Consider the following 26,527-nt stretch of genomic DNA (forward strand, 5'->3'; position numbering starts at 1 on the left):
CATTTTCATCCTGGCTGTGAATTGCTCTGCTGTATCAAAGATTAAGGAAACACAGATTAGGTCAGGCATCCCCAAACTGCGGCCCTCCAGATGTTTTGGCCTACAACTCCCATGATCCCTACCTAAGAGGACCAGTGGTCAGAGATGATGGGAATTGTAGTCCAAAACATCTGGAGGGCCGAAGTTTGGGGATGCCTGAATTAGGTTACATTGCAATTTAACAATCTCCTGTATATGAAATTCTTGAGAGGGAGGGAGAAAGTCCATTTGAAAAGAGTCAGTGGATGAGTCTCAGATATTAACAGTTTTATGGTTCCCCATTTCATGACTATATTCTTGGGCACCATTGTGGTTGTGAAACATCAGGGTTGTCTTCTACAATGGCTTTAAGAGAGAATTAGACCAGGCACCCCCAAACCTCGGCCCTCCAGATGTTTTGGACTTCAATTCCCATCATTCCTGACCACTGGTCCTGTTAGCTAGGGATCATGGGAGTTGTAGGCCAAAACATGTGGAGGGCTGCAGTTTGGGGATGCCTGAATTAGACAAATTCATAAAGGAAAGATAGTCAATGGCCACTAGCCACAATGGCTATTCTCTGCCTGGAGGAGCTAAAAGTTAAAGTAAATGTAAAGCACCCCTGTATGGTTAAGTCCAGTCAAAGGCAACTATGGGGTTGTGGCGCTCATCTTGTTTTCAGGCCAAGGGAGCCAGAATTTGTCTACAGACAGCTTTCCGAGTCATGTGGGCACCATGACTAAACCACTTCTGGGGCAATGGGACACCGTGATGGGAACCAGAGCCCACGGAAACGCTGTTTACCTTCCTGCCACAGGGGTGCCTATCTACTTGCACTGGTATACTTTTGAACTGCTAGGTTGGCTGACAGAATCAATACTTCTGAATACCAGTTGCTCAAAACTGCACGAAGAGGCCTAAGCTCTTGTCCTTAGGTTCTGCTTGCGGGTTTCCCAAAGGCATCTGATTGGCCACTGGGAGAACAGGATGGTGAGGTAGATTGGGCTATGGACCTGCTCCAGCTTCTTGAGTACCTATTTTAACCATTCAAAATGGTTATAACTCTCCCCTAAACTGCTTTACCTTGCAACATCAGCATGTATGTCTCTTGATTTAATTCTTTTGTATGCAGCTTTCCTTATCTGTTTTATGTACATTCTTTGATATCACACCTGTTATATCAAGCTGAACACATTCTGAAAGCCTTTTTTAAAATTGGCTTGGCTATTCCTATATTAAATGGGTTTCACTTAATTTTACATGGGTGGGTGTATTAGGTTAATGCAGCTTTATCAGAATTTACAGAGATTTAATGCTTTCATAACATGGTCCAAAAAGCTGATTTTCTTCCTATATTCACGTGGGGAATTTGGAGTCTGGAGTACTAGCAAATTCCACCAGTCTTAGTCACCGTAAACAAATAGGAACAACACTGCAGATATTAAGAAGCATAAAGCATTTACTTTAACCCCCCCCCCACAGTAGAGGAAACAGAGAAGAACGTTTGCCAAAATTGTTTTCTACTTTCTACACATGTAGGAAGAAGTTTGGTTTTGCACAACTGTTACCATTTCTTAGTATGTACAGTATAACAGGAGGACGGGAAACAGCAGGAAACTGAAAGGGGAACCTCACACAGTATTATAAAGAATTCAGAAAAAACTATTGCCGAAACCCGGGATCGAACCAGGGACCTTTAGATCTTCAGTCTAACGCTCTCCCAACTGAGCTATTTCGGCACGCGTGGTACACAGCCTGAGCTCCTCCATCAGACATTAAAACTTGCTGGCCTACGATACACTACGTATTTCTTTCTTTATGGGCTGCAGGAGAAATGGTTGCTACATTGTACTACTGCTGCATTTACACATTGTTATGCTACATTGTTACGCTATCGGTCTAATATATTGTTACCTTATTCTAGCCACACTTGTATCCAGAGAACTCCGGAGGCCTAAAGCGTATTGAGTAGACTACCGTATATTGCCATCTAAGAGCTCAGAAACGTAAGCCAAGAGGGAAACTTGGGAGACGGCAATGCCAAGTTATCTGGAAGTAAGCCTTCCAGGTTGTGTGCGAAGGGTGTCACAGCAAGCCAGACTTACACAACAAACTTCGCATCTGGGGAAAGTTATATACTTAAACGATACTCTGCCGGATAAGCCTCACGTTAGATCAGTGTTGCGCTTGCCGTTTTACCCCGGAAGATACCCACTGTGGCACTGAAATGAGGGAGAAAGTGTTTTACGCTCTGGCTATACCAGGTATTGTTGCAGGAACTAGCGGAAAGCATAAGACCCTTAAGTTACATCTCTGCTAATTAGCACTGGTAATACAAATTCCATTTTACTAATTCATTTTGCCAGAAACATATATATGTAATCCATCAGCTCTTTTCTGGATATTGTGGGTGGCTCTTAAAAGAGCCTTTGTTGTCTGTTTTGAAATGTCTCCGACGTCTCCTAAAAATCTTAGAATTTACTTGGCCTTCGCTTTATGGCTCTCGGTTTTCTTGGGAAGGAGCACAGCCTGGATGTTAGGCAACACTCCGCCTTGAGCGATAGTGACTTTGCCCAGGAGCTTGTTCAGCTCCTCGTCGTTGCGGATGGCGAGTTGCAAGTGGCGAGGGATGATCCTCGTCTTCTTGTTGTCCCGGGCAGCGTTGCCGGCCAACTCCAAGATCTCAGCAGTCAGGTACTCCAGCACAGCAGCCAAGTAGACGGGCGCTCCGGCTCCGACGCGCTCTGCGTAGTTCCCTTTGCGCAAAAGACGATGCACACGACCCACGGGGAACTGGAGCCCAGCACGGGATGAGCGAGTCTTAGCCTTGGCACGAGCCTTGCCTCCTTGCTTGCCGCGTCCAGACATGACACCAACTTCTAAAGTACAACAACAACCTGAGATGAGAAACCGGAAAGGTAGGTTGAAACATGGCGATTCTAGCCCTTTTATACCTTCCCTGAGAATCACCCTCGGCAATTTCGATTGGCTGAACGCTGAAAGGCACCACAGCGTCCAATGAAAGCGGGGTTTCTCATTGTGCCCAATGAAAACGCTAAGGTCTCACGTCACCCATTGTGATGATTGGTTGGTTTCCAGAAAACCTTTTGTGCGCGTTGTGCTTGCTTAATCAGGGCGCCTAAAGGAGCCAATAGGAAAGCAGGAGGATTGTTCGCCGAACGGCGGGTGACGGTGAATAAATAGGCGTGCCGCGAAGACTTTGCAACCATTTGTTTTTTAACCCATACATTCTCAGTTGGTCGCAGATTCAGCGTAGCAGGATGCCGGAGCCAGCCAAATCCGTGCCTGTTCCGAAGAAGGGCTCCAAGAAGGCCATCACCAAGACCCAAAAGAAGGGTGACAAGAAGCGCAAGAAGAGCCGCAAGGAGAGCTACTCCATCTACGTTTACAAGGTGCTCAAGCAGGTGCACCCGGACACTGGCATCTCGTCCAAGGCCATGAGCATCATGAACTCCTTCGTCAACGACATCTTCGAGCGCATCGCGGCCGAGGCTTCCCGCCTGGCGCATTACAACAAGCGCTCCACCATCACCTCCCGGGAGATCCAGACCGCCGTGAGACTCCTGCTGCCCGGAGAGCTGGCCAAGCACGCCGTCTCCGAAGGCACCAAGGCCGTCACCAAGTACACCAGCTCCAAGTAATTCCTTATTCTTGATACAGCAGCTTTTTAAACAAACCAACGGCTCTTTTAAGAGCCACCCACTTTCTCTACAAAAGAGCTAAATGTGCTAGCTAGAAAAACTGCGCGTGACCTTTATTTAAGAAGTAGGTTTTACTTGTGTGTTGACTGTCCTGTGGAAATAAATGCTAGTTGCTTTACATATTGTGTTATGAGATACCCCTAAAGCTAAGCTTTTGCTTTTAATTAGGAGGCTGCAAATTAGGGGGGAAGTACTGTTGGTGGAGAGAGGACTTCTATTGCTCAGATGGGACACATTGACCTTAGCTAAGATGCAATAACTTAATTCCATTAATTGCTATTACTTTTGAGTGTGGCACAGCTCTTAACACAAGCTCTTAACACAAGGGCATCAGACTTTTGGAAGGTATAATCACACACAGAGAGACAAAAACAGGATATATCCCTTCTCCACCTAATGTTTTAATGGCCAGACTGCCACCAGACAAATTTACACTCCTGGACATATGAATTTTTAGAATTCACCCAGCAAGTTATTTCTTCCTTTCTCTATTTCTTAACCCTCTCAATGCATTTTTGTTCTATTAATCCCAATTTATTCCTCCCTCCCCATTTTATACAAGCCCTTTTCAGTCTCCACTTGAAGTCAAAAAGCTCATACTGCTTTGAGTGCTCCAGAACTTAACTTCCTTTCCCCAGCTGTCCCCAAATCTCCATTTATTGAAATCACCAACTTGCTTCCATCTTCCCTTCATTCCCACGTTTTCCCAAAGTTTGCCTCACAGAAATGTGTTCAGTGGTATCTTTGGCCAATAAGGCAGATGTTTAACAGAAACATTTCTCTGTTGTGCTGGGCAGGCATCCCCCAGCCCATCTTCTAATTAGGGTTACAGCTTGTTAGGGAACTTTATAGAGGGGGGCACCAAAAGGAGGCTTCATTTGGGAATCAAGATTGGCACAAATGCCCCCAAGGGGACTCCCGTCTGATCCTACAACACCACTCTAGTATCGCACCAACACAAACCCCTCGATCGAACCCCTCAAGATCAAGCCCTGTGTAATAAGGCTCCCTTTCCTATCCTTTCTCTGTTGCCTGAGACTCTATGTAACCATATTTCTTTATGATTGAATACCATGTATCTGTATGTCTAAATGAAACCCTTTTGCTATTCTGGCCAAGGGCTCTCAGGGATGCAGGGAACAGCCATAATCCTTTAAGCGAGAGGTCACGTAGCCAGGGTGGTGCTCCTCTGCATATCCATAATCCATTCAGGTACCATCTCCTGCCATTCCGGACCCTCCGCAGCCAGAGGCAATACACACACCTGGACCCATTGTCCCCCCCCCCCCAGGTACTCAAGGATTCCCTCCCAGATACTTACTGATACTTGCTTATCAATGTCCTGGGACATCAAGTGCATTGCTACCTTATGTTAATCCTGTTTACCTCCTGTTTACCTGTATGCTAATGCCCCTTGCACCTTCCCCTTTTCTGAGATTTTACCCTGTCACAAGTGATGTATGTATGATGCTTTTGATGTGCATTATGGGATGGTGGTGGGAACTTTTAAAGGTTCTTGCAGCCCTGTTCACTGTGTTCAGTCTGGCATTGAACCTGCTGCGCAGTAATAAACCTTGCTGTTTGCTCTGGATCGTGGCTGGACTTCTTCCTTTTATACTCTGCAATGACCACAGGCCCTTGCCTGATGAGCTGGGTGGCTGAGCATTCTCGCACCCAGAATTTTGCCCTAACACAGCTGTTCAAATACTTTTTTAAAAATCAGTATGTCAATTCCTTTTCAATGCAGTAATATTTTGTGTAAATTTACATTTGTTTGGAGAGCCAAGTTCTGATGTGCACCTAGGTCTCAAAATATTCTGAAAGGGGACATCAGCGCTGCATGTTAAATTTGCAGACTTTTCTGGGAGTACTAGCAATCAGCAATAACTGATTGGAACACCTGAAGTCTGATTAGAGTCCAGTCCCTGCTGATAACCCATCAATTCAATAATCATGTGCAGTAGTACAGTACTTACTCTTGTGGGATAATATCCAGCTTCCTTTATTCACAATCTTTTAACTTGGGTCACTATAGGAAAACTCCTGCATACTGTCTTTGAAGTGGGGATCCCAAATGTTGTACCACATTGGTTGCAGGGAGGTATATGAAAGATTTGCAGGTAACTATTCTAGGTTAGTTGGAAAAGTTGAAATAAACTGAGTTCAAATCACAGCTCAACAACCAAGGTGACCTCAGGCCAGCCACAGTCGCCCAACATAACCTACCTCACAGGGTTGTTGTGAAGATAAAAATGGAGAGGGGGGGAACCACATTGAGCTCCTGGTTGGAAAGTTGGGATATAAACATAAGAGTTTGTGTAATAGAGCTTAAATGATAAGCATTTCACAGAAGCAACTTAGCAATTTCTTTTCCACTTCTTAGTGTAACATAGGCCTGCTAAACAACTGTTGATTGTACACTGGTTATCCATGTGGCTGCATTCACAGGAGCAAAGGCAGGCAAGCAGCATAAGGAGCTTCAGCTCATGCTAAGGTGCACCATCCTATAGGAACATAGGAAGAGCTTGTTGGGTCAGGCCAGTGGCCTATCTAGCACAACACCCTGTTATCACAGTGGACAACCATATGCCTGTGGAAAACCAGCAAGCAGAAACTGAGCATGAGCACTCTCCTCTTCTGCAGTTTCCAACAACTTGTATTCAGAAGCATTTTGTATATATAAAAGAAACTGTTTCAAACACTGCATATTTGTGGTCCCCCATTACTTTTTTCCTTAGGATCATCCTACAACTCTACAAAATACCCCTTTTGACACAATCTGTTAAAGAGGTTGTTAAGCTGACAACACTTTGTTGAATTGTTGTTACACTACCTGAAGATATCAAGCTGCAAGATATCTCGGCAATTGGGTGCAGTATTGCAGCACCGATGATGCCCTGTTGTCCATCAAAATAGCTGACCTCAAGTGAATATACCAAAGATGTATCATGAAAGTGTTTTGTCCACAGCTCCACTCATTAGGACTTTCCCAACACATCTTCATTAAGCTCTGATAAGTGTTGAGGATCACAAAAGTTACCTGAGACCTCTAGGTTTAAGTGGTCTCCTATTCTGTGTATAATGGAAAAGCTACGGCATCGGTGCTTCTGTTTGCTAGGTGAATACACAGCTACAGGAAGCCTGCTAGAAAATAAAAATGGGCAAATCCATGAATGTAGCATTTGCACACACAAACAAACCTTTTCTGCATCTGTCAAGATCTTTCCTGTTCAACCTCCCTTTACAAATATGGAGGGTATTCTCCCTCACCCCTTTTGTATGGGCACAATAGATAGCAGGCAGAAGTTGAGAAGCATGGTGGAGGAAGAAAACTAACAATCAATTTTAGTGTCTTGGAATCTTGGCCACCGTTCTTTCCTGGACATAATATAGTACTGGTACATAGCTAGGAAGTTTGGCTGTGTTCTTCCTTTTTTAGCATCGGTTGGAAAGGTTTTTGAAACCCCCAAATTTCAGAATTATTTGGGGTGCAATTGTATATACACACTTGGGAGTAAGCCCTGTTGTACTCAGTGGAATTTACTTCTGAGTGAACAGTGCTTATGGTTGCACTTTTCATTTTTCATAGCTGTGTATTTTGTGATATACCTTATATTTATACATAATTAGGTTGGGCTTCATTTTATAATTGGTTATTATTTGTTCCTGGTTGATTTCTGCGTACATACATGCCACAAGCCGCTTTCAGTTATTCTGTCATAGCAACACAGAATTTAGTATGTAACGCGAAAGATATCTTGCCGCCACCACCAAAACGCTAAAACGAGAAGATCATGAAGGCGCCAACAACAATTTCAAATTGAAAGGACAACGAGGGCGGCTATTGGCTGGTTTGAAACTACCGAATCCTCTTCTCATTGGATAGAACTAAACTTGCCCGCCAAGGTTTTTTCCCCCTGACAATTGAGCGGGAGGCCCCGCCTCTTAGTTTTCATTCTGGTCGGATTGCATTCTCTATAAGGTGGCTTGTGAGGCTGCAGAATCACTTTTGGTTGCTTGTTGTAGTACTTGCGAGGATGTCAGGACGTGGCAAGGGCGGTAAGGGGTTGGGGAAAGGAGGCGCTAAGAGGCACCGCAAAGTGCTTCGCGACAACATCCAGGGCATCACGAAGCCCGCCATTCGCCGCCTCGCTCGCCGCGGAGGAGTGAAGCGCATCTCCGGGCTCATTTACGAGGAGACCCGCGGCGTCCTCAAGGTCTTCCTCGAGAACGTCATCCGCGATGCTGTCACCTACACAGAGCACGCCAAGAGGAAGACTGTCACCGCCATGGACGTGGTGTACGCTCTCAAGCGCCAGGGCCGCACTCTGTACGGCTTCGGTGGCTAAGACGGCCTCCGCTTCCACAGCTACAAACACAACAAACAAAAGGTCCTTTTCAGGGCCACCTATGTTTTCCTGAAAAGAGCCAGTCGCTGTTTTTGTTCCTAGTATGAATTCAATAAACACTACCAAAAATGTGGAGAGGAGGAAATGCTAGACAGGGAAGCATTCTGCTTTTAATAAAATAACCGGCTGCACTTTATATAAAAAATAATTCGCCTCTATTCCTTTGTAGCGTATAGTTTCCTTTAAATGCTTTGCATTAGGAGCTCTCTAGTATTAGGTCAAAGCAGCTGTTCTTTATTGCCAAGGGACGACTTTAAAATTACCGTATTTGTCGAAGAATGTAGTACGGTCTTGAAGTTGCTAAGTAGCTCGTTTGCAGAACTGATTGCTTTCAAAAAGGCGGTGGATAGAGCTTATCCTTTATATAATGACAATTGCACGCCTTGCCACGTGCAGCAGAGTGGCGCAGCGGAAGCGTGCTGGGCCCATAACCCAGAGGTCGATGGATCGAAACCATCCTCTGCTAACTTTTTTTTAATCTTCCTTTATATTACATTCACGGTTTGGGGGCGTTTTTTTAACTGCATAAAGCAATGTATTGGGGATTCTAAACATGCTTTCCTGGAAATCAGTCCTTCTGTACTCCAGCGAGACTTCTGAGTAGATTTGCATAAGAACAATACAAACGCTGCTATAAGTCAACGAGGCAAGAAATTAACGACTGGGTTTATTTTCTTCCTGATTTCCTGCGAAGTTCCACCGAGGAAGCCTCCACCCTCAACTCCCCGTAACTTTATTTCAGCACCTACGGTATTTTATTTTAAAGAAAAATAGGGAGCAACATTAGAGGTAGGAGAAAACGTGTTTTTTAAAGAAATAAATTAGCAGAGGATGGTTTCGATCCATCGACCTCTGGGTTATGGGCCCAGCACGCTTCCGCTGCGCCACTCTGCTGCACGTTGATTGACGTGTCTTGTCTGTATGTAAAGGATGCAATTGCTCTCCAAAAGCGCAACAAAGTAACCTCAGGACCCAACCGTACTTTCGGGGGAGGAATTCCTGCATGAAGTGGCAGGTTAAAATCGTAAAGCTTAAGGCCTGATGCTTCCTACTTTACAATCCTACCTGTGTGTGATTCAGTGGGTTTTATTTTCAAAAATGAATTTCTATCTATAAAGACACAGGGAAATACGCACCTGCCCGGGAGCAAGTCCTGTTCAAATCAAAATAAAAAAATTCCTTCAGTAGCACCTTAAAGACCAACTAAGTTTTTATTTTGGTATGAGCTTTCGTGTGCATGCACACTTCATCAGATACACACAAATCAGTAACACTTTAACATCTGCGGTAAACATGCAGGATTGCGCCGTCAGTCTCAGCCCCTGGCGACTGAGCTAATTCAGTGTTAATTTTAATCTAGGGGTAGGGAGAGGAAAATGAAATCATCCTTTATGAAAAGGTGATGTGTAATAAAAGAAACACAGAAACGATGGTTATTTTCTCTTGCCTTGGTGTGTGTAAAATATAAATGATGCATTTTGTGAATAAACTTGTTATCTGTGTTGGTCTCTGTATGTTATCTTTCAAGGTCCCTCCTTAGTGGCAGATACTTTTCATGGTCTGCACGCACGTCTGATTTTAGTTTTTAGTTTGTTGTTTCTACTTTCTAACAAGCAGGGTGGCTTATTTCTAGCATCGGGGGACCTGCAACATTTGACCCCACTTTGAGTCAGTCACTTCAAAGGTCGTTTATTTTTATTTTTTTTAAAGAGGATCTGTACTGTACACGATTACCTTGTAGCAAGCAGATGGATGGCTTGTACCGTACCTGTATGTGCTTCATAGAAGCTTTGCTGCGGAGCACCTATTTCCTGTTTGTGGAGTAGGAGGTTGATTTGGGATGGGGGACGATTGCAGTCGCGCAAGAAATTCATAAAGAAATTGCCATTCTTTATGAATACACAAACGACTGAAAACTGAAGTGTTCTCCAGCCCTGCCCTGCCTCAAATATCCAGGGATAGGTGTGCTATTCTACTTACTAGATAGACAGCAGGTGTGGGGAACTTTTAGCCCCTCATGTTGCTGAACTATAACTCCCATTGGCTGCAGCAAACCTCCAGTGCTTGGGGCTACAACTCCCACCAGCTTGAGTCAGATGAAGGAGTGCTAGTCCAAAACATCTAGAGGGCACTAGGTTGAAGACGGTGGGTCCACTACACTAAAAAGAAAAAAAAGCAAGAGTTTTAAGGCACCTCCCAATGTTGTTCTGCAAGTAGCTTCTTGCTGACCACAATCTGGTTTATTTCATTGCATACACTGGGTGTGGGGTACTTTTGATTCTCCAGATGCTGCTAAAATGCTACTCTATTCATGCCTAGTCCTTAGCCAGGCTTGCTAGGGCTGATCAGAGTTGCAGTTCGGCTACATCAGCTACGTCTACTCTTCCTAATGGTGATTCCCAGCATGTGATGTTCAAAGGTATATTGTCTCCAGCAGCAAAGGTGGATCATAGCAATCGTGGCTGGTAGTGCTATTCTCCATGGTAGTCTTATTGTGCAGATCATTAATCCCTATGACGGACATGACGTCACGCCAAAGAACCATCTAGTCCAGGCCAGCAGTGTTCTTATAGTGGTCCACCAGATAAGGGATGCCTAGATGAAGCCTGGGAGAGACATGATGGTAGTCTTCAAATATTTGACGGGCTGTCACACAGAACATGAAGGAGCTTGTGCATTACACGGAGCAGGCAGACCTAGATAACCAGCCTCATAGAGCCAACATAGTTAAGTATAATTACAGGGAACCAGGCAGAGGGCCTTCTCCGTAGTGGCACCCGCCCTGTGGAACACTCTCCCATCAGATGTCAAAGAGAAAAACATCTACCAGACTTTTAGAAGACATCTGAAGGCAGCCCTGTTTAGGGACGCTTTTAATGTTTAACAGACCATTGTATTTTAATATTTTGTTGGAAGCCGTCCAGAGTGGCTGGGGAAACCCAGCCAGATGGGCGGGGTATAAAAAGTTATTGTTGTTGTTGTTGTTGTTGTTGCAAATCAGGGCTAAAACCATAGAGTAAGTTGCCTGGCCAGGCTTAGCTCACCTTGGGAGGCACTAGGACTAGTAATCAAGCCTTTTTTCCCTTGGTGTAGCTGATGAACTTGGCATGTGAAGAGGTACTTTAATCTTTTTTGGAAGCTGCCCAGAGTGGCTGGGGAAACCCAGCCGGATGGGTGGGGTACAAATAATAAATTATTATTTATTATCAGCTGGTTGCGGCAGCGTAGCTGCATAGCTCGAACAACCCCCTCCCGAGTTCCTGTACCGAAATTTAGAAACTTTCACCACTTTACAACTAAGCCAAGTTTTACTGCCTGTGCAACTTTTCTGATTAATGTATGGAAAAACCCACGGACTTGACCTTTGAAGAGTTTGTAGGTACAGTAAATTGATGTTTAACTTGCCAAATGTGTGGTCTTTTCCTATGGTGGGGGAAGAAGGGTTTTGGGACTCTCTTTAAAGGGCACATTTTAAGGTTCTGCACAGCCTATTTTTCTTACTTGGCTGCATGCTTTGTGATTTTATATCTCTGCTGTGGTTCTCTCACCAGAGGACTTGCTTCAAAGTTGGATCTTGGCACCCAGGAATTCTCCTTTTACCGTATTGGCCTTAATATAAGCTTCACTCTCCCCCCCCCCCCAAATTCCAACTGTGAAAAGTTAAAGTGTGGCTTATATTTGCGACCTTATGGTATACAGCTAGGAGCATGGGGCAAACAGCGCCAGGAGCATAGTCCCCCATCCTCTCCTCCAAGGCTGGGAAGAGAGAGAGGAAGGGAAAAGGCCACTGATAATGCAGCTCGGCTCCCCACCCCCAGTATGCAGCCCACCCCCTCCAATATTAAAGGTGCTGCTTATTTCGGGTGCGGCTTATATTCAGGTCAACACGGTCCTTGCAACTAACAGAACTGACTGATGGAAACTCCCTAGAAGCAGATTTTGGCTGTCCATCAGGAAATACTTACTGAAGGCAAAAGTACCTTTGACTAGCCTTGAGAGGTTTAAGCACCATCTCTCATGAAGGAGTCCTATCCTGCATTGTAGGATTCCTGCACTGAGCAGAAAGCTGGACTGTAGCTCACCTCTAAGTTCCATCTCCGACTTTAAAACTATGAAAACCAACCCTCAGAAATAGTGCTATTATCAATGCAGGTGTATGCCATGTAAGAGCTAGTGTGTAGTGGTGAGAGTGCTGGACTAGGAGCTGGGAGACCAGGGTTCAAATCTGTACTCAGCCACGAAGCTCACTGACTCTTAGCCTGAGCTACTTCACAGGGTTTTTTGTGAGGATAAAATGCAGAAGGCGGAAAGCCATGGATGCCATGTTGAGCTCCTTGAAGGAAAAGTGGGATGTAAATAAAACAAAGGAGAGACAGCTCTGGATAAATTCCAGTGTTATTAAGACCTTTACGCAGAGCACATGCCTGCCTGCTTTGAAGCCTCCAGCTTTGCTCTCCCAGTTCATTCTCAGCAGGGTCCCTGTGCTTTTAATGTGGCTGAAACTCACCTGGTGAAACGTTCCCGGGGTGGAGATGTCGTGATGAGTGGAAGAAGCTTCACCTGTTGCATTTCTATCCCATGCACAGAAGCCCTGCCTGAAAAAAGGACCCTTTCCATTGAACGGCTGTTAGTATCTCAACATTCCTTCTCCACCATCCCTCTGCAGGTAATGCAAGGGGTCAGAATCCAACACGTCTGCCACGAAATTGCTGAGGACCTGTGGCAGTTGCAAAGAATAAGGTTCTTTGCAGGTGGTTGTAGTTAGACAGAAGCAGAAAGCGTGAATGAAATACTGGGTTACTGCAAAATGCTCTATGGGGGCTTTCCTTACACTTGATCACACTTGATCTGGAAGCAGTTAGCACAGATTGCTAACAAGGGTGAAGTCTTGTCTGCACAGAACTCCTGTGTTCAGAGATCTGCACTGGTTTCCAATTTGCTTCCGGGTCAAGTTCAGGGTGTTAATATTAGATTATAAAGCCCCCCCAGAAGCGAAACATTATTGTATTTTACAGACCATAACCAGCACTTTTCCCCTCCAAAAACTGAAGTGGAAAGGGCTTTGCTTTAGCGAGAGCAGCTCTCCACTTGCCGGGGGGGGGAACACAGCTGTAACAAAAACACATCAAATAAATAAAGCAAAGTGGCTACCAGTACTTAAGCAGTTAAGACAATGGAGCAGATTGTCTTCAGGCAAGGTTTGATATCTCACCACTTCACCCTATTGTTCTTCAGTGGGAGTTGTTAATGAGCATTAAGAGTTCTATTGGCGATTTAATGAGGGTGCAGAGGATTCAATTTGACTAAGGTGGCTCTGCAAGGCTAAAAGGAAGTGAATAAGAAAGGGGGGGCTGTAGCTTTGATAGACACAGTGATGTTTATAAAAAGCAGTGGTGTTCCAGTCTGCCCCTCCTCCTGCATCTGTATACTGTAAATCAGGGGTGGCCATCTCCCAAGAGACTCTGCTCACAGAGTTAAAAACTGGGAGTGATCTACCCCCTTTTGGGGGGTTCAGGTCAAAGCTGTTGAGTTTTTTTAAGGAAGGGAAGCCCTGTTTTTTTGGGTTTAGGTCAAACTTGTTGAGCTTCTTTTAGGAGGGAGGGAGGCCCATTTTTGTTTAGGGCTTTAGGTCATAGTTCAGCTTTTTTTAGGGAGGAGGAATATTTTCGGTGAGCTTTTTTTAGGGGTGCCAGTGATCTAGCAGTGATCTACCACAGACATCCAGTGATCTACTGGTAGATCACAATCTACCTGTTGGATGTGCCTGCTGTAAATCAAGCAGAGAGAAAGCTGCTTACAAGGCTCCTGTACAGGCGTACCAGTATCTTCCTCTTGCTGCAGAGTTCCAGCATCACAGCGTCACCCAGAGGCACCCACAAATGTGAGTTATCCCTCTCTCTATTTCTTCCTTCCTCCCCTCCCTCTTCCATCCTTAATAAAATACTGGGGGGGGGCAGATAAGCCCCACATAGAAAGCCCATCAAAATGGGGGGGGTGTGACTCTTTCAAATACAGTATTTACCAGTAATTGGGGGGGGGGAGGCACATAGGCCTCTAGGAGCTGGCTGCTATGCCTAGGAGTAGGACAATTCAAGGAAGCAGAATGATGCATATGCTATGGTAATATATCAATGGAATCATAGAATTGTAGTCGGAAGGGCCCACAAGGGTCATCTAGTCCAACCCCCTGCAATGCAGGATTTTTTCCACAAGGTGGGGCTTGAACCCACGACATGGTTGAAATATTATGCTGATATGCAGCAACGCCTCGGAGCCGTCGTGACTGCGGCCGTGCCTTGCCTCGCCCTCGCCCGCCCTGCCCCCCCTCTCGCCTGCCCAACCCTCCCGTCCTCTTGCTGCAGAGTTCCAGCATCACAGCATCACCCAGAGGCACCCACAAATATGAGTTATCCCTCTCCCTATTTCTTCCTTCCTTCCCCCCCTCTTCCATCCTTAATAAAATACTGGGGGGGGGCAGATAAGCCCCACATAGAAAGCCCATCAACATGGGGGGGGGAATGACTCTTTCAAATACGGTATTTACTAGTAATTGTGGGGGGGGGAGAGAGGCATCTAGGCCTCTAGGAGTTGGCTGCTATGCCTAGGAGTAGGACAATTCAAGAAAGCAGAATGATGCATATGCTATGGCAATATATCAATAGAATCATAGAATTGTAGTCGGAAGGGACCACAAGGGTCATCTAGTCCAACCCCCTGCAATGCAGGGATTTTTTTCCTAAGGTGGGGCTTGAACCCACAACATGGTTGAAATATTATGCTGATATGCAGCAATGCCTCAGAGCCGTCGTGACTGCGGCCGTGCCTTGCCCCGCTCTTGCCCGCCCTGTCACCCCCTCTCGCCTGCCCGACCCTCCAGTCCTCTCCAGCCAAGCAGGGTAGCCGCCGCCGCTGCCAGCCCCAGAAGCACAAGGTGGCCGCCGCCGCCGCCACGATGTCGTCAGGCCAGCTGGCCCTGTAGCCCCGCCCATGTTCCCACTTTGTGGCCCCGCCCCTGAATGACCATGGCTTGCCCCCCCCCCCTAGTTTTGATCCTGGCTACGCCCCTGCTTGAATTGTAAACTTTGGGGCAAGGACTGTCTTATTGAGCTCTTCAAGCTGCTCCAGAAGAATATTCTTGGCCGAATAAAGAGCTAATACTGCCCTCATAAATAAATGTGGGGCGAGACGTAGCAAAAGCTATCTGGGTTCAGACAAACCATCCAATTTGAGAGTCTTGCGTTCTGCAGTAGCCTAGCAGATGCCTCTTATGAAGCTTACGAAGCAGGCCATAATAGCAACAGCCCTCCCAAGCTGCTGCTCCAGTTATGCCACTGGTACTTGGGAGATAGACTGCTTCTGAACATGGAGGTTTCATTTGGCAGTGGTGGCTAACAGCCACCGCTGACTCTCCTCTGCCACACAATTCGTCAAATCTCCTTTTAGACTTCTCTAACCAGGTGACGACATCACCACCTCTCGCGGCAGGGTATCACTTATTCTTTTTGCATATCAAAACTGCTCCTAGTGCAGCTGCGACTGAAGGGGCAAGTGGGATAAAAATGAAACACACAGGTCTTTCATCTCCTCGAATGAATGTTTTTATTTGGGTAGCTTGTTTCGTTTTGAGCTTATTTCATGTTAGTGACTCGGGAGAGCAGTTAGGATTTTTAAAAATAAGTGTTTCGAAACATCCAGTTAAAATGAGTCTAAAAGTTCTGAAAATGGCAAGGACTTGTTTTCTTTAAACTCCACCCCCCACCCTAGCACCATTTCTAAAGACAGAATCAACGCACAGCATCATTGTTAAAAGGGGATTTCTACAACTACAGGCCGCACATTCCGGCTTCATTCACAAAACTGGCTATACCAAGGGTTGTCAGGCTGGTCCCTACCAACCACTAGTGGGCATTTCAAGAATCTAGGTGGGCGGTAGGGGGTTCTATGGCACAAGCTGAATCCTCCTCCCATCGAGCACTGGTGGGCAGTAAGGAAATATTACCATCAAGAAAGATGTATTAGTGGGAGGTAGGTATAAAAAGGTTGACTACCCCTTGGCTACACGATGGAGGGCTGCTCAAAGCTTTGCAGCTGTGCTTGACAGCTTCTTTGCTCCTGCAGTCTGATGTAAGTGACTGGAGGTTTGCCGAGGACCTGCTGGGCCAACCATAGCACCTGGCGGGTTCCATTCGCCTTGATGGGCCACACAAGGCAGGATCCTGCTCTAATGCACAGCAAGTCTTTCATCTACAAATGGGTCCAGCGGGGGAGTCCCGCCTGCAGAGGAAGCGACTGCGTCGTCCAATACTTCTCACAACAACAACAACAACAAAAGTCCTTAACTTTAAAACACAACAGACAAAATTCGCAACAGGTTTGGACTAATTCCTACCCTCCCTCCCTCCTTTTTAAAAGGTTAACACTTTTCTGCAAGGCAACTACGCCCACAACAGCTGTCCCCTTTCTGAGAATGCTTCAAAACGAGGCCGTGCTCCTCATGGCTTTTCCTCAAGTTCCTCATCCGCCGTCAAAAGGTTTTCCTCGTCTTCCAGATCCAAGTCCTCCCTCGACTCCATGGTGCCTTGCGAGGAGGGCAGGTCTCCCAGAGAGAGCCTCCAGTCTTGCGGGACGAGGTGGCGATTCTTTCGGATGAAGGTCAGCATCTTCACGTTGGCCGGCGAGAGGTTCGTGGGTTTCCCCCTGTCTGCCAATGAACCGGTGCCCCCGGGGACATCCTCGGAGGGCACCGACGTGGGTGGGCACCCGAAATGGAACAGGGCCACCTTGAAGAGGGCCGGCCAGACCCCCATTTTCCCCTGCCAGTACAGCATGGGGTCAGCGTTCTCCCCGATGTGGTCCACATTGTCGTGGAGATACTCCTCCATCTCCCGCAGGGCCGCCGCCGCCCCTCCCTCGGATGCCAGGCCCATGGCGGGGTCGCTCTTGGTAATCGCCCGCCAGCGCTTCATGGTGAACTGCCACGCTGCCGAGCCGGGGGGTCCGCTGCTGCTGCTGGACTGCTGCGGGGACGAGCGCCCCATCGGGGAGAACTCGGCGTCGGGCCCCGGAGGCACATAGGACCTGGTGGCCAAGTCAAGGATGTGCTCCCTCAGCATGGCCGCATCGCCCGTGTCGGCACCGCCCAGCTTCATGGTGGTGATATCCCTGAAGCGGGGGTCGAGGAAGGCGGCCACCCGGCACATGAGGGTGCCCTTCATCTCGCTCAGCTGGTTTTGGGCTTCCAGGCAGTCCAGGGCCTGTGTGGTGAGGTGGGCCGCCGTGTTGTTGTTCTCCTGGTAGTACCTGGTCCTCAAGGCCCGCAGCTGCTCCTCCAGGAACCACAGCATAGGGAGAGCCTGGCAGAGAGTGGCGTCTGGGCGGGTGACCAGTGTGGCGGCATCCTCAAAGGGCTTGAGAATCTCCACCAGACACTTCACCACCTTCCAGTCCGCCGGCGTCAGGTGCAGCAAGGCGGCCTCCTCGTCTTGCTCGAAGATGGCGCTGACGGCTTGCCGCTCCCGGTAGAGGCTCTCCAGCATCCGCAGTGTGGAGTTGGATCTCCGGGGAGGCTCTTGCCCCACCGGCTGCCGGTGTGAGCCCAGAATGGCCTGCGCCTCCAGCAGGCGGCGCCGGACCGCCGTTGAGTGCTTGTAGCGAGTACAGATCCTTCGGGATGTCTTCAGTAGCCGGTCGACGTGGGCGTCGGCCGCCAAGAAGGCCTTCACCACCAGCTTCAGGCAACGCGCCAGGCAAGGGACGTACTTGAGGCGCAGCTCGCGCACAGCCTTTGCAGTGTTGGCCCCGTCGTCCAGGACCACGCCCCCGGTCTTTAGGTCGTAGAGCCAGTCTTGCAGCACCTCCCTCAGCTTGTGGCAGATGTTCTCGGCTGAGCACGGCCCCTCGAAGGCACACACCGACAAGGTGGCGTGATGCCGCGAGAGGACGCCCGCCGACTCGGCCACCCAGTGCCCCGTCACCGACATGTAGGAGACCATCTGCCGGCCCGACCAGGTGTCTATGGCAATGTGGACTGTACGGCCCACGCTGCCCACCACCGCTTGGCGTACAGCTCGGGACACCACCTTGGACAGCTCAGGCACAGCCTTCGTGGCGAAGAACGCGCGCCCAGGGATTTTCCAGCGGGGCTGGGCGGTGGCCATCAGCCGGCGGAACCCATCGCTTTCCACGTACGAAGGGGGCTGCATGTCCATGGCAAGCATCCAGGCCGTTTCCGAAGCCAACTGGATGGCTGCCGAGTGTGTTGGCGGGTAGTACGGCTGGTTCCTCTCCTGGCGTGTGGGCTGGAAGGCGGGTGGCTCGGTGACCACGATGGTCGGGCCGTGCGGCCTCTCCTTCAGGGGCATCAGCGGCGAAGGAGGGACCACCGCGACACCCGGCAAGTGGAGCCCGTGGTGCACCTTCAGGTGTTTGTGGAGGGCCGTGGTGCCAGGGCGGGTGCCCCCGTCCTTGCCCCTGCGCACCCGCTTCTGGCAAGTGCTGCAGACGGCCACACATGGCTCCCTGGGATCCAGGGTGAAATAATCCCACACGGCTGAGGTGGTTTTCTTGGGGGCATGCGTGGGGATGCCGTCCACCACCAGTACTTCCCGGTCGCGCCCGCGCTTGTGATGGTGGTGGTGGGGAGAGGCCGAGACGTGCGTCATGGGGGTGAAGAAATGCACCATCTCAATGCCCGCCCTGCCCATGGTGCCGGCGGGCATGTAGGTCCCTGGAGGAGCAGACTGTGGGTGGAGGACGTGGGGCGGGGAGAAAGACACTCTCTCAATGACCTCGTCTCCATCCTCGTCCTCCTCCTTCTTGAGGTACGAGAGTATCTCTTGAGCCTCAGGGTGGCCGGGCTCCTTCGCCCCCAGCTGGTTGGACGCCTCCGGAGAGAATGCGCCCAACTCTGCCGCATCCTCGTCCTCCTCGTCTTCTTTCTCCTTCAGGTAGGAGAAGAGGTCATGCACGCTTGTCGTCGACGGGCCACACTCCTCCTCCTCCTTCATTGCTGGCTGCAAAGAAACCGCTGGGGCAGCCATGACGGGGAATGGTTCACGGGAAACGCCGGTCTCCGGCGCACCTGCGAAGTGAGGCTCCTGGAGGTGGATGGCCATGCCTCTCCGGGGAAAAGTCGCCAGCTGGGCTCTTCTGCCCCGGCCGCGCCTTGGCATCATGGCAGAGGAGCCCTGGAAAGGGGAGGAAAAAGAACACAAGTGTTTCATTCCAGGCAGGTTCCCTCTGATCACTCAGAAGCCCAGCAGCTTCTTTTAAAAGCAGACGCTCAAATTCAGGAAACAAAGGGCAACGTGCTGTCCCGCCTTCCTCTCCCCTCCCATACCCACAACTTTCCACACCGCAAGAGTGGGACATCTCTGTCAGCTCAAGGTTCACGTTCCTTTCTGGGCAATCTTTCATGGAACGTAACTTCTGATAGCCTATTAGATGTGTTCCAAAACTGTTACTGCTTTGCTTTTGTTCTTCTCATAGAATTGTAGCGCTGGGGGGGACCCTGTGGGTCATCTAGTCCAACCTCCTGCAATGCAGGAATCTTGCCCACAGCTGTCCCTGGGTGGGCTCAAACCGCCGACCTTCTGGTTAACAGGCAGATGCACTGACCCATTGTGCCATTATGTATTTTCTGTTGTTTTTTCTTGTGAAATGCCGTAGATCTTCCGATGAATAGCAGTAGGCATATTTTAATAATAATAATAATAATAATAATAATAATAATAATAATAATAATAATAATAATTTGAGTGACACACTTCCGTTTTGAGTGTTACGCTGAGGTCTGTCTGTTCTTGCTATTTATTTTGCATTTTTGTTTTTGCAGCTCTTTTTTTGTTGACTGTGTGGAACCCAGTTAAGCCCCTGATTGATTGATTGATTGATTGCGTGACTGCAGCACATTGTTTATTGCTTTCATTTTATGGATCAATGGTCTCGTTAGCTAGTAAAATTCATGTTAAATTGCTGTTTTAGGGGTTGTTTTTAAAAGTCTGGAATGGATTAATCCGTTGTGCATTGCTTTCTATGGGAAAGTGTGCCTTGATTTTGGAATGCTTTGGTTTCGGAATGGACTTCCGGAACGGATTAAGTTTGAGAACCAAGGTACCACTGTATTTTCATCAGAGAAATGTTGGAAGGGGTGTTAGTATCATATACTGCCAGCAGCTCTGCAGGGGTTTCGGCCAGGCAGGCGACACCCCCAGCCCTACATCCCAATGCGCCTTCTACATGCATGGCACATGCTCCGCTGCTGAGCTACAGCCTTTGGTGGTAGAGGTGCCGCTACTCTAGAAGTAACTCCCTCTCTAGAGAAGTTCACCCAGCCTTTTACAGACCTCCTCCAGGAGCAGGAACAAAACATTCCAATCTCCAAAGGTGTTTAAAGCTAGCTGGCAAATCCCACCACCGATTTGATTTCCCTTTCCTACTGTAGCACCTTGACCAGAAGCTCTTTGATAGCAGGAACAACGAAGCCTGTACCTTGCTGGGCTCCAAACTCCCCCCCCCCCCGCCGCAGCCAGCATACCCAATGGTCAGGGAGGATGGGAGCTGGAGTGCAGCAGCATCTGGAGAAACAGAGGACCCCCTCCCCACACACTATTGTTCATATCTATCTACTGTATTCTGATTGTCTATCAACATATTGTTTTGCATTGTTTTCAATATTGCTTTTTTTTAAAGGCTGTAATCTGCCCTGTGCACTTAGGGTTAAAGGCAGGTAATTAATAAACAAAGGAACAATATTGTTTCATTTAACCTGTTAAAAGTCTTTCAACACGAAGGGAAGCAGGATAGAGAAGTTCTAACCTGGGAAATGTAGAGAGACTAGCTCTAGCCTACCTTACAGGGTTGTTGTAATATATTTTTTTAGAAGCTAGACAAATATGGATGAAATCTAAAACGTTGCTGCTGAAGAGAACAACAGATAAATAAATAAAAATTTAAAAGGGGGGATCGCCATTGCTACGCCTTCCCCATCCCTCCTCCCCGCAGGAGTATTCTTTAACTGAACTCTCAGTGGCTTAAAAGGAGATGCAACGCCCTTCTCTGATACCGAAACACGAGAGACAAAAGCGATCTTTGCCCTTAAAAGCGGGGCACACTCACCAATCCAAGATGGAAGCTGCACCGACTATCAGGAACAATCCAATCCCTCAGAGTTATTATTATTTATTTTTTTGCAGAGATGGCTTGCAACTAAGCGGTACGCCTTATTGCAAAAAGACGCACACGCGCAAAATGACGCCCGATTTTAAAAATACAGATTTTCATTTATTTATTTTTTTAAATCTCGCAGGCTATCTATTCTAAGGCGATATATAAGAACGTAAAAAAAAAGGGAACAAAAAGCACCCGGAAGAAAAACCTAACACCCGGATGTTAAAAAAAAGACTTACAGGAAACCTCAATTCCCATATTTCTTTTTTTTCCTTCCGCAAAATTCATTTCACGACCCACACTTTCGTAGGTTTGCTTGGCGAGGGATTGGGAGGTGTCGATTATTGTGCATAGGTCCTTGGAAGCAAGCCCCACTGAGATTTATTTCTAGCGAGGTGTGTACAGGAGTGCATTCGCAGTCCTACACGTTTTACTCACTGAATTTTTCTGGGGCATTTGTACCAGGTGGGTGGTGAAAGGAACTGAATCCAGCCCTTAGCGTAAATTCTATTTTGCAATTATGCATCCTCGACACATATTGCATGCTAAAAAATGGAGAGAGAAATGCAACGATTGATTTGATCCACCCTGCATGTTTCCCGTCCCCTGCTCCAATTAAATCAACCCATCAGCTGGTATTTCTCATGTACACAAAATATATTTACGTTTCCTGGTTTTTAAAAATTTCACGGGATAATGAACTACTGTACAGCCCTTAATTATTTTCCTTATGATAGCTTTGCAACCTGGCAACAGGCAAAAGTAGAGGAAAAGGCTGGATCTATCAATCTGATCTGTTTAGGTCTGTTTGCTTGCTTTTGCAGCAAATATTTGAATATATGATGGCTTTTTAATTTGAGGCAGCAGCTGAAATGTTTCGTTCGTAAACCTCCCGGGCCGCCCAATAGCACAGCAGCGTTCAAATCCTGGTCGTTTACATCCTTCGAACTCTGGAGAGTGAGGCAAGCTCACCACCGTCCAATAGCGACGTCGCACTTTGCAACCCTCATTTACATAAGCGTACTATAAATAAGGGAGCTGGTCAAAAGCACCAGCACTCTTGCTCGAGGTTGCAGCTGAGTGAGAAGATTGAAAATGCCTGAGCCAGCCAAGTCTGCCCCCGCGGCTAAGAAGGGCTCCAAGAAGGCCATCACCAAGACCCAAAAGAAGGGTGACAAGAAGCGCAAGAAGAGCCGCAAGGAGAGCTACTCCATCTACGTTTACAAGGTGCTCAAGCAGGTGCACCCGGACACGGGCATCTCGTCCAAGGCCATGAGCATCATGAACTCCTTCGTCAACGACATCTTCGAGCGCATCGCAGCCGAGGCTTCCCGCCTGGCGCACTACAACAAGCGCTCCACCATCACCTCCCGGGAGATCCAGACCGCCGTGAGACTCCTGCTGCCCGGAGAGCTGGCCAAGCACGCCGTCTCTGAGGGCACCAAGGCCGTCACCAAGTACACCAGCTCCAAGTAATTTTGACCCGTTCCCAAATACGTACTGAACCCAAAGGCTCTTTTAAGAGCCACTTAACTTGTCCAAAAGAGGGCTTTGATCATTACGTTCATTTATTATGCTTAGTTTCTTAGTCCAGAAGCAATGCAGCGGATCCGTCTTTGGAAACTTTCCCTATACAGTACACTTGGAAAGTCTTAGAATGTAGAAGTATAATTTATGCAATGTTTTTAAGCTGGCCAAGCACGCCGTCTCCGAGGGCACCAAGGCCGTCACCAAGTACACCAGCTCCAAGTGAGCTGGGCGCCCTTGCTTCTGCTGCCTGGGACAGTTGGACAGAAACCCAAAGGCTCTTTTAAGAGCCACCCACTTTCTCATTTGAAAAGCGCTGTTCCGCCTTGTGTTAACACCCAGCTATTTCCCCTCCCGGGGGGGGGGGGGATCCTTTGGTGTGCTTTTGTAGTGGGGAATAATACCAAGAAATGAGGGAGGGGACAGGAAGAGATCGGCTATGTCTATCTAACGTTACTCTTAAATCCGGGTCGACCAATAAATAGGTCTGTATTGGGTTCATTTCTTTCAATGGGCCTATTTGACTCGGGCTTAATGTTATCAGTGAAATAGTAATTGTGCATACCTAAAATAAGGTATAGCGAGACTGGTTGCTACTTCTGTAACCTGAAAGAAGAACCTATTTGTTCAAAGCACTGTTTTGCTATTTGGGCGGGAGAGGCTTTTGAATTTCCCCGCGTTCTTCCTACCCTGTTCGAGGTTTCTGAATGGCGTTTCCCTAATGATTATTTCTCCCCTTCACCATTAAATCCACGTTAGGGCGACAAAGCCAATTTCCTGTCATTCTTTTTATAAAGGCGAATGACAATTACGTCACGGCTACAATCTTTGGCGCTTGCCTCTGAGTAGGTCTCATTGGACTGAATAGGGTTTGCTGCTGAAGTAACCTGGATTGCGCTAGAAATACAGATCCTGACCCGGCACCAAACGGCCAGCTGGAAGTGATGCTCGAAGCTATTAAGCTACTGCGTTAATGTACTGTACTGCGATCTGCTTGTTTTAAAGTAAAGAACGAAATCTTTGGCAACAAGACAGCCAGCGAGTGATAAACTGTGTTTGAGAACCATTTAGCAGCAGCCCGGCTAGCTCAGTCGGTAGAGCATGAGACTCTTAATCTCAGGGTCGTGGGTTCGAGCCCCACGTTGGGCGCGAGATTTTTCTTTATGTTCTTTGGATGGGTAAACAATGCACAGTGCAGGCTTACGCTCTTTCCACGCGTTTCCTGTATTAAAATACCGGGAGTAGTAGATGACGAACTGTATCACATGGCATAACTTTTAAAAAGGGCCTATATCCATGTCTTTTTAAAAATACGCTCTTCGTCAACACTTACGGTATATGACCTCACCCCCACCCCACTTTTTAAGAGTCTAGTCTAGTAGTGCCACATGTGGTTTTTGTTTTGTTTTGTTTCCCCTAAATTGCTTCACCGCGCAAGAAGAAAACATTACAAACACCTTCTTTGCAAATTAATTTCTGGAGACTGTCTGCTATGAAACACAGGAGCTTAAAGTAATAAAGAAGTCAGAAAACTACCGACTGTGTTAACAGAAGCCCAGTTTATTTTACATTTTTTAAGGCTGTCTTATGAGGTAGCTTTTCTTTTTAAAGAAAATCGTAGAGGCCCCTGGATGACCTCAAACGACAGCCTTCCAGTTAACAGCCGAAGCCACTACTGGATTACGCCGGTTGAAAATCAATGATAGTTTAAAAGATGAAAAAGTAATTTTCTTTATTGACAAAACTTACCATACCATACCATAACCACCCTTCTGAATCAAACCAAAGGTCTATTTAGTCTAATATATTCTGTACTAGTTAGTCGGCATCCTGATGCTATTGAAAAAGTCCGCCAGGAGAGCATGAAGACAACAGACCCGGCTCCTGCTCTCTCCCTCTCAGCTGGTATTCACAGGTACACTGCACCTCAGAATGGGGGTTCCATCACAGATCTAATACCCGTTCCTTTGTCAGCCCTCCTTGTAAAAGCACCTAGTCTTGCGGCCATCAGATCTACCGACAATACATGTCATGAATTATGCGTGGTATAAAGGGTTTTCCTTTGTCGGTCCTCACACCGGTGTACATACATTTCGCGGGATAGCCCTGAGTTCTTTCTGTGGAGGTCGAGTGGAGACTCCCTTTCCTATGTGTATTTGTTTTTTTATGAAGCCAATGCAGCACCTTTATAGCAAAAATAGAAAAGACCTGTCTTTTTATTTAACTGGTGTATTTGACAATGGTCGCTGATGGATTTTGGTTAGAAACCGTATAAAACTGTTCAAAAAAAACAATCGTTTCTCCCCGTCGGGGAATCGAACCCCGGTCTCCCGCGTGACAGGCGGGGATACTCACCACTATACTAACGAGGAAGGCACAGCTAAATGTGCGAGAAAATGGCCTGTATTCCCGATTATTGCCACCTGAAAGGGTCAAAAAGGAGCTAACCAATCCCTTTATAGCGCGCGAATTCTAAATATTGAAATTGTCCTGTTATCGCTCATTATTTTATACTTTCAAGCAGTTGTTGGACGTTTTGCCCTTACATAATTAAGATTTTCTACTCAAGCCTCCTCCACTCCTTCCTTCTAAAATACGTTGATATTTCGTATCTATAAGCAAACTGGACATTATTTTTTTTTTAAAAAAATCATTGTTAAATTAGAGCTTTGCTCTGCTTAGTCGCTTTGGAAAGAGGGACATCATTTATTTAACTTGCATACATAAAACATGGTATGAAAGCTTATAAAGAAACGTTTTTACTTTTGCACTGCCCATCGGAAACGCACTCGCTTGAAGCGCTCAATCTTTTGAAAAGTCACTTCCCGCAACACTTCTCATCCAAAGGCTGCCCGCCATACTGCGTAGCAGGGTACCCTCCAACTCTATACAATTAGATTATGCTAGGTATAACTGATGTTAAAGCTACTTGGGTTTATGAGTTTTATACACAAAAGCGTGATCAGATCTTTTACTAAGGAAGTGGGTGGCTCTTAAAAGAGCCTTTGGGTTTCTGTCGAACGGTCCCAGGCAGAAGGGCGCCCAGCTCACTTTGAGCTGGTGTACTTGGTGACGGCCTTGGTGCCCTCGGAGACGGCGTGCTTGGCCAGCTCTCCGGGCAGCAGGAGTCTCACGGCGGTCTGGATCTCCCGGGAGGTGATGGTGGAGCGCTTGTTGTAATGCGCCAGGCGGGAAGCCTCGGCCGCGATGCGCTCGAATATATCATTGACGAAGGAATTCATGATGCTCATGGCCTTGGACGAGATGCCCGTGTCCGGGTGCACCTGCTTGAGCACCTTGTAGACGTAGATGGAGTAGCTCTCCTTGCGGCTCTTCTTGCGCTTCTTGTCACCCTTCTTTTGGGTCTTGGTGATGGCCTTCTTGGAGCCCTTCTTCGCCGCGGGAGCGGACTTGGCTGGCTCAGGCATCTTCAACAGTCAGATTACAACTACCGTACAGGACAAGCAGTAAAAGAATGAGGGTGCGGAATTCGCCCTCGCTCTATTTATAGGCTGGATAATGCAAATGAAGTTTCCAATGTTGTTAGTTACCATTGGATGAGAAGTACGCTACCCTTACGCTATTGGAAGAGAGCATATGCATTTCAAATCTCGCGCTGCAATTGGGTGTTTTAAAGAAACGTTTCTTATTGGCCGTTTTTAAGAACTGTTAATTCTCATTGGC

The 26,527-nt window shown here is 47.4% G+C and overlaps 6 protein-coding genes and 5 non-coding genes across 11 annotated transcripts; 5 read left to right on the forward strand and 6 right to left on the reverse strand.

The window, feature by feature from the left end:
* Nucleotides 1–1,684: 1,684 nt before the first annotated feature.
* Nucleotides 1,685–1,757, reverse strand: TRNAF-GAA (transfer RNA phenylalanine (anticodon GAA)). The gene has a single exon. It is a non-coding gene; the product is annotated as a tRNA-Phe (tRNA).
* A 665-nt stretch (nucleotides 1,758–2,422) lies between these two features.
* On the reverse strand, nucleotides 2,423–2,950 carry LOC118094837 (histone H2A-IV). The gene has a single exon (XM_035135538.2). It carries the CDS (start codon nucleotides 2,884–2,886, stop codon nucleotides 2,497–2,499), a length of 390 nt encoding a protein of 129 aa, XP_034991429.1. The 5' UTR covers nucleotides 2,887–2,950; the 3' UTR covers nucleotides 2,423–2,496.
* Nucleotides 2,951–3,259: 309 nt separating this feature from the next.
* On the forward strand, nucleotides 3,260–3,740 carry LOC118094843 (histone H2B 1/2/3/4/6-like). The gene has a single exon (XM_035135546.2). The coding sequence runs from the start codon at nucleotides 3,300–3,302 to the stop codon at nucleotides 3,678–3,680; it is 381 nt and encodes a 126-aa protein (XP_034991437.1). The 5' UTR covers nucleotides 3,260–3,299; the 3' UTR covers nucleotides 3,681–3,740.
* Nucleotides 3,741–7,760: 4,020 nt separating this feature from the next.
* LOC118094846 (histone H4) lies at nucleotides 7,761–8,187 on the forward strand. Its single transcript, XM_035135549.2, has one exon. The coding sequence runs from the start codon at nucleotides 7,778–7,780 to the stop codon at nucleotides 8,087–8,089; it is 312 nt and encodes a 103-aa protein (XP_034991440.1). The 5' UTR covers nucleotides 7,761–7,777; the 3' UTR covers nucleotides 8,090–8,187.
* A 356-nt stretch (nucleotides 8,188–8,543) lies between these two features.
* TRNAM-CAU (transfer RNA methionine (anticodon CAU)) lies at nucleotides 8,544–8,615 on the forward strand. Its single transcript has one exon. It is a non-coding gene; the product is annotated as a tRNA-Met (tRNA).
* Nucleotides 8,616–8,971: 356 nt separating this feature from the next.
* TRNAM-CAU (transfer RNA methionine (anticodon CAU)) lies at nucleotides 8,972–9,043 on the reverse strand. Its single transcript has one exon. It is a non-coding gene; the product is annotated as a tRNA-Met (tRNA).
* Nucleotides 9,044–15,673: 6,630 nt separating this feature from the next.
* Nucleotides 15,674–21,465, reverse strand: LOC118094834 (zinc finger BED domain-containing protein 6-like). The gene is made up of 2 exons (XM_035135534.2): nucleotides 21,266–21,465; nucleotides 15,674–19,335 (listed from the first exon to the last, which is right to left on the reverse strand). The coding sequence occupies exon 2, from the start codon at nucleotides 19,321–19,323 to the stop codon at nucleotides 16,642–16,644; it is 2,682 nt and encodes an 893-aa protein (XP_034991425.2). The 5' UTR covers nucleotides 19,324–19,335; nucleotides 21,266–21,465; the 3' UTR covers nucleotides 15,674–16,641.
* Nucleotides 21,466–22,360: 895 nt separating this feature from the next.
* Nucleotides 22,361–22,846, forward strand: LOC118094841 (histone H2B 1/2/3/4/6-like). The gene has a single exon (XM_035135542.2). The coding sequence runs from the start codon at nucleotides 22,412–22,414 to the stop codon at nucleotides 22,790–22,792; it is 381 nt and encodes a 126-aa protein (XP_034991433.1). The 5' UTR covers nucleotides 22,361–22,411; the 3' UTR covers nucleotides 22,793–22,846.
* A 1,073-nt stretch (nucleotides 22,847–23,919) lies between these two features.
* On the forward strand, nucleotides 23,920–23,992 carry TRNAK-CUU (transfer RNA lysine (anticodon CUU)). The gene has a single exon. It is a non-coding gene; the product is annotated as a tRNA-Lys (tRNA).
* Nucleotides 23,993–25,143: 1,151 nt separating this feature from the next.
* TRNAD-GUC (transfer RNA aspartic acid (anticodon GUC)) lies at nucleotides 25,144–25,215 on the reverse strand. The gene has a single exon. It is a non-coding gene; the product is annotated as a tRNA-Asp (tRNA).
* Nucleotides 25,216–25,850: 635 nt separating this feature from the next.
* LOC118094842 (histone H2B 1/2/3/4/6-like) lies at nucleotides 25,851–26,305 on the reverse strand. The gene has a single exon (XM_035135545.2). It carries the CDS (start codon nucleotides 26,269–26,271, stop codon nucleotides 25,891–25,893), a length of 381 nt encoding a protein of 126 aa, XP_034991436.1. The 5' UTR covers nucleotides 26,272–26,305; the 3' UTR covers nucleotides 25,851–25,890.
* Between the last annotated feature and the right edge of the window lie 222 nt (nucleotides 26,306–26,527).

The sequence above is a fragment of the Zootoca vivipara genome, chromosome 13 (assembly GCF_963506605.1).
Source record: "Zootoca vivipara chromosome 13, rZooViv1.1, whole genome shotgun sequence".
NCBI classification, from domain to species: Eukaryota; Metazoa; Chordata; class Lepidosauria; order Squamata; family Lacertidae; genus Zootoca; species Zootoca vivipara.

Coding starts and splice junctions, on each gene's coding strand:
- LOC118094842 (XM_035135545.2), bottom strand. CDS start 26,271: ATGCCTGAGCCAGCCAAGTCCGCTCCCGCGGCGAAGAAGGGCTCCAAG.
- LOC118094843 (XM_035135546.2), top strand. CDS start 3,300: ATGCCGGAGCCAGCCAAATCCGTGCCTGTTCCGAAGAAGGGCTCCAAG.
- LOC118094837 (XM_035135538.2), bottom strand. CDS start 2,886: ATGTCTGGACGCGGCAAGCAAGGAGGCAAGGCTCGTGCCAAGGCTAAG.
- LOC118094834 (XM_035135534.2), bottom strand. CDS start 19,323: ATGATGCCAAGGCGCGGCCGGGGCAGAAGAGCCCAGCTGGCGACTTTT.
- LOC118094841 (XM_035135542.2), top strand. CDS start 22,412: ATGCCTGAGCCAGCCAAGTCTGCCCCCGCGGCTAAGAAGGGCTCCAAG.
- LOC118094846 (XM_035135549.2), top strand. CDS start 7,778: ATGTCAGGACGTGGCAAGGGCGGTAAGGGGTTGGGGAAAGGAGGCGCT.